A 5,675-nucleotide genomic window follows, 5' to 3' on the forward strand; every position below is an offset into this window, starting at 1 on the left:
GAGAAAACCAGGCACTGCTCATCACCTGTCCAATACAGTCTCAACAGTGAAGCATGGTGGTGGCAGCATCATGCTGTGGGGGTGTTTTTCAGCTGCAGGGACAGGACGACTGGTTGCAATCGAGGGAAAGATGAATGCGGAAACCTTTTCCAGAGTGCTCTGGACCTCAGACTGGGCCGAAGGTTTACCTTCAAACAAGACAATGACCCTAAGCGCACCGCTAAAATAACGAAGGAGTGGCTTCACAACAACTCCGTGGCTGTTCTTGAATGGCCCAGCCAGAGCCCTGACTTAAACCCAATTGAGCATCTCTGGAGAGACCTGAAAATGGCTGTCCACCAACGTTTACCATCCAACCTGAAAGAACTGGAGAGGATCTGCAAGGAGGAATGGCAGAGGATACCCAAATCCAGATGTGAAAAACTTGTTGCATCTTTCCCAAAACGACTCATGGCTGTATTAGATCAAAAGGGTGCTTCTACTAAATACTGAGCAAAGGGTCTGAATACTTATGACCATGTGATATTTCAGTTATTCTTTTTTAATAAATTTGCAAAAATTTCTACATGTTTTTTTTTTTTTTTCTGTCAAGATGGGGTGCTGAGTGTACATTACTGAGAAATAAAATGAACTTTTTTGATTTTTGGAAAATGGCTGCAATGAAACAGAGTGAAAAATTTAAAGGGGTCTGAATACTTTCCGTACCCACTGTATATTATGTCTGCGAATACATTTCTAAACATGTAAGCATCTGCAGGTGTAACTGGACCCAAATTATAGTGCACGATTCTGACTTGAACCAGTGACCTTGAGTATGGGAGGCAGACACCCTGATGAGGAGGCTAAAACCCATGGGTAATAGCGTCGGTTGCCATTGCGTCTCTTAAGGTGTCTGGGAGAGAGGTTTACGCAGGCAGATGCATTTTCTGTTTTACAACACGCAGACACATGAGAAAGATGAAAACGGCACAAAAACACATACTGCAGAGACAGTAATCTGCCCATATTCAACCATGTTTTATGGACAAATGAGCAGGCTGACTCACGACGACAGCAAAAATAGAGACAAAAGAATTATTTCTTAGTTATAAAAATTATTTCTGGAGCAGCACAAGACGCACATGTGATTTTGACTTCATGCCTTCCATGAAAACTTGCAAAGCAAGCACAGAATACACGGGCCTTTTTCGCAGCAGAATTTTGACTTGGCATAGTAGAAGCACAGGTGTCACTACACTAGCAATGGCTCCATTTTATTCAAATGTCAGAGTAAGCTATCACGGTGACAGTATACCAGGAACCTGAAACTGAAGCAGCTAAATGGTATTCAGCCATAATTCATTTTAACATTTATACCTGTGCTTTTTCCTATAGCGAGATGTCAAAATGTCCTCTGCAAAAAAAAAGCCTATTCAACTTCATAGTGCTATCATAGCAGGCTTTTTCTCACACACTTACTGCTGTTGCTTTGGCTTTGGCCAGAAGGTTTGCATTTTGTCTCCGTAGATCAGACTTGATTAAACCTGCAGGGAAATAAAGACTGCATGACATAATGACACACAACTTTCTGGTTTTTTAAAACATTTTTCGGGGGGGGGGGGGGGATTTTTGCTATTAGATAGAGAGAGGGGGTGACATGCAGCAATGGGCCACAGGTCGGATTCAAACCCAGGCCATTGCGACAAGGATTCTGCCTTAGTTCATGGGGCGCATGTTCTACCAACTGAGCCAGCGCCCCAGCAACAAACAAATTTTAATAATATTAATGCAGATTATTAAAATATAAAAACAGTGTGGTTGTATGACATGATGTAATAAATGTGACTGTCCAGTAGGTGGCTCATTTGCACAGACACATTACAATCAGAACTGTGGCTCTACTTAAGTTTAATACACTTTTTAAAAGTAGTTCAACAAACAAAAGCAATTCTGCAGAAAAGTCATGCACCCTAACTTACCCTCAATGTTGCACTCATCAGCGTGATTGCAACTTAATCATTAACTCCGATTTCACAACAGATTATAACCTTTGTAACTGAATATATTACAGGGCCAACACTGATGGCAGCTTCACATAAGACTCTACGGTATATCACACAAATAAAAGAAATGAGAGTTCAGTTGTCTCAAAGTGGTTTCTTTTCCTTTAAAAACTGGCACAGTGGCCACAACAAGAGGTCCACTCATATGTCTAAATACTGAGTAAGTTACAAAAGACACTGAGTCATTTTGCTGACCTTTGTGAGAAGATAAGTGTCATTACATAGTCTTGCAGTGGTTTTATATTGTGTACAAAGTTTAGCGCTTCAGTGGCTAAAGCGCTTTTAATAAGTTATACATTGCTCATAAACCCCTCAATAGGCCATGCAAAAAAAACCTACGTGTTGACTTAGGCATGAAGTCTTACATTTACACAAAAAGATATTGAGTGTCAGAATGCATGTGCATTGTTTACCTTCTGAGTGATGCAAAATTTTCCATTACTCAGTCAATTGACAACAAAATGTTTACCGCTGCAGCCTCTGACTTGTCTTGAAACTTCTGCTTAGTGTTTGCTTAATGAAAAACAGTCACTTTCAATTGAGGAGGCACACACCATCTTTTCCCCAACTTCAGTTAAACAAGGCACAGTATTGAACCCTTTCAAGGAGATGAAATAATTTCTAAGAAACTACTTCCAGGGTCATATAGCTTTACTGTAAGGATGTGACATAATGCTTTGCTAAATATACAACACAATACAAAAACATCTGTCATTGTGTTGGTAATCTGTATCATAACACAACCCTGAAACAGCCCTTCAAAGTGCACAGTAACCATCATCTACTTTCTTGGAATTCAACACTTTCCCAGAGCAAATTCATAACAGAAACTAACCGACGAGACAGTTCTTCAGCATTGCTCTATGTGGGATAAATTCAGTAGCTTGCTATGACTCTATAGAGCATATGTTTCATAGTCAGAAAGGTCTTACCTGTCATTATTGTACCGATTAGAAGAAAGACACAGAGGAAGATGTTTCCTGCAAGTGTGCCAAAGCTGTCGATGATCTTCCCCTGGCAGATGGTGAATATAATGCCAAACACCTGGGCATGCAGAACACACCAGTTAGGAATAAAGCTGGTATTTGCATGCACAGACATGCGCACACACAGCAGACAACAACAACAAAACAAATGTGCTTCTCACTTTCATCCCTCAGCAGCTAAGGCCTTTAAGAAGCAGCATCCATATTTTTCCCTGCAGCCAAAACTGCTGTACTCAGTGGAAGTATTATAGTGCCAGTACCTGCAATCAGCTATGCGGGGGCCCGTTTCACAAAAACTCTCTTGTGATCACCGCTTACACTCAGATTGTAAATGGTAGAAGCATCGCATTTCATGAACTATTGTTGCCGGGAAACTCAAATGTACGAGTCAGGGCTCACACATGTTCATGCATGATGTGCAAGTATCGTGTTTGTTTTGTGTCATGCTGTAAATTGCAGCTTGCATGTTTTGATTTGAAGAATTTGATGAAAAGGCTTCAGGGTCAACAAGGAACAAACTAATCTGCAGACTTTCAAAATGTAAAGTCAAATCCGGAATTTAGCTCTGGACAGATTCTGCAGACTGTTACTGTTATTAGTTGTATTATTGTTCTCTAAACTGTTTTAATATATGTACTCAGGTCTTCTTGGAAACCTGCACTGATATGGAGGAAGAAGGGCTCACTTTTTTTCTCTATAACCAGTAAAAACATTTGTTCTCATGCCATCCATTTGCTGATGTGCTGGGCTTGTCTGCACTATTATGTTGAGTGACCCTATAGGTCACTAAGCTGTACCTGTGCCGAACAGTTGAGTAGTCCGGATGAGGTTCCCTCTGACTCTGGGTAGGTCAGCTCCACCGCAAACTCAAAGCCCAGCGGCAGGTAGCCTGTCATGAAGAACCTGGACGGACACACACACACGTCCGTACTCTGAATTGTTATCTGAATTTGCAGGGTTTTTGTCAACTTTAGTCCTTAAAATGGACAAAGTTATTATTGGAGGGGATTTTAATATTCATGTCGACGTTGAGGATGACAGCTTTAGTACTGCGTTCATCTCTGTTAGATACCATTGGCTTCTGAGTGTTCATGAAGCTTGTTTTGGTATACGGTATTGAAATTGAACATTTAATAGTGTTCCCACAGAATCCCTCTTTATCTGACCACTGTTTGATAACTTGAGTTTGTATTGCTGAACTACACGCCATTGGGCAAAAATTTCTATACAAGACGTCTGTCTGATAGTGCTGTAGCTAAATTTAAGGATGCGATTCCATCAGCTCTAAATTCATTATCAAGTCACAAAGTAACAGAGGACTCCTGTGCTAATTTCAGTCCTTCCCAAATCGATCATCTTGTTGATAGTTCAGCAGGCTCGCTGCGAATGACACTCGACTCTGTAGCCCCTCTAAAAATTAAAATAATAAAACAAAGACGGTTAGCTCCATGGTATAATACTGAAACTCGCAAAATAAAGCAAATATCGTAGAAACTTGAGAGGAATTGGCGTTCCACCAAACTGGAAAATTTTCGAGAGAGAGAGCTCCTCCGTAATGCCAGAGCAGCGTACTACTCGTCATTAATAGAGGAAAATAGGAACAACCCCAGGTTTCTTTTCAGCACTGTAGCCAGGCTGACAGAGTCACAGCTCTATTGAGCCAGGTATTCCCATAGCTCTCAGTAGTTATGACTTCATGAGCTTCTTTAATGATAAAATTCTAACTATTAGAAACAAAATTCACCAAGACCTGCCCTTAACTGGCACCGACTTATCTCTAACCTCAGGAACCTTAGAAACAGCTGTAGAACCAGATATGTTTAGACTGTTTTGCTTCCCTCAATCTTTACCAACTAACTTCAATAATTTCTTCATCTAAACCATCAACCTGCCTCTTAGACCCCATCCCGACTAGGCTGCTTAAAGATGTTTTACCCTTAGTCAGCACTTCTATACTAGATATGATCAATCTATCTTTATCAACAGGCTATGTACCACAGTACTTTAAAGTAGCTGTAATTAAACCCTTTCTGAAAAAGCCCAAACTTGATCCGGATGTTTTAGCCAACTATAGACCTATATCTAACCTTCCATTTCTCTCTAAGGTTCTGGAGAAAGCAGTTGCTAAACAGCTGTGTGACTTTCTACAGAGCAATAGTTTATTTGAGGATTTTCAGTCAGGATTTAGAGCTCATCATAGCACAGAGACAGCACTGGTGAAAATTACTAACGACCTCCTTATTGCATCAGACAAAGGACTTGTCTCTGTACTGGTTTTATTAGATCTTAGTGCTGCATTTGATACCACTGACCATCAGATCCTAATGCAGAGACTGGAACACTTCATTGGCATTAAAGGAACCGCTCTAAGCTGGTTTAAGTCCTATTTATCAGATCGATTTCAGTTTGTACATGTTAACGCTGAGTCCTCCATGCACGCCAAAGTTAGTCATGGAGTTCCACAAGGATCTGTCCTCGGACCAATCCTCTTCACTTTATATATTGCCTTTGGGCAATATTATCAGGAAATATTCCATAAACTTTCATTGTTATGCAGAAGATACTCAGTTATATCTATCGATCAAGCCAGATGAAACTCATCAGTTAGCTAAACTTCAAATGTGCCTTCAGGATGTTAAAACCTGGA

The 5,675-nt window shown here is 40.5% G+C and overlaps 1 protein-coding gene across 1 annotated transcript; it reads right to left on the minus strand.

Annotated features, from left to right (window-relative positions):
- Window positions 1-651: 651 nt before the first annotated feature.
- On the minus strand, window positions 652-3,931 carry LOC123965574 (feline leukemia virus subgroup C receptor-related protein 2-like; the record flags this gene model as incomplete). Its single annotated transcript, XM_046042052.1, is given in 4 exon segments — window positions 652-926; window positions 1,459-1,523; window positions 2,975-3,086; window positions 3,826-3,931. Coding segments are annotated over 4 exon segments (304 nt in total), but the record flags the coding sequence as incomplete, so codon positions are not given.
- Between the last annotated feature and the right edge of the window lie 1,744 nt (window positions 3,932-5,675).

This window comes from Micropterus dolomieu, unplaced genomic scaffold (genome assembly GCF_021292245.1).
Source record: "Micropterus dolomieu isolate WLL.071019.BEF.003 ecotype Adirondacks unplaced genomic scaffold, ASM2129224v1 contig_10216, whole genome shotgun sequence".
NCBI classification, from domain to species: Eukaryota; Metazoa; Chordata; class Actinopteri; order Centrarchiformes; family Centrarchidae; genus Micropterus; species Micropterus dolomieu.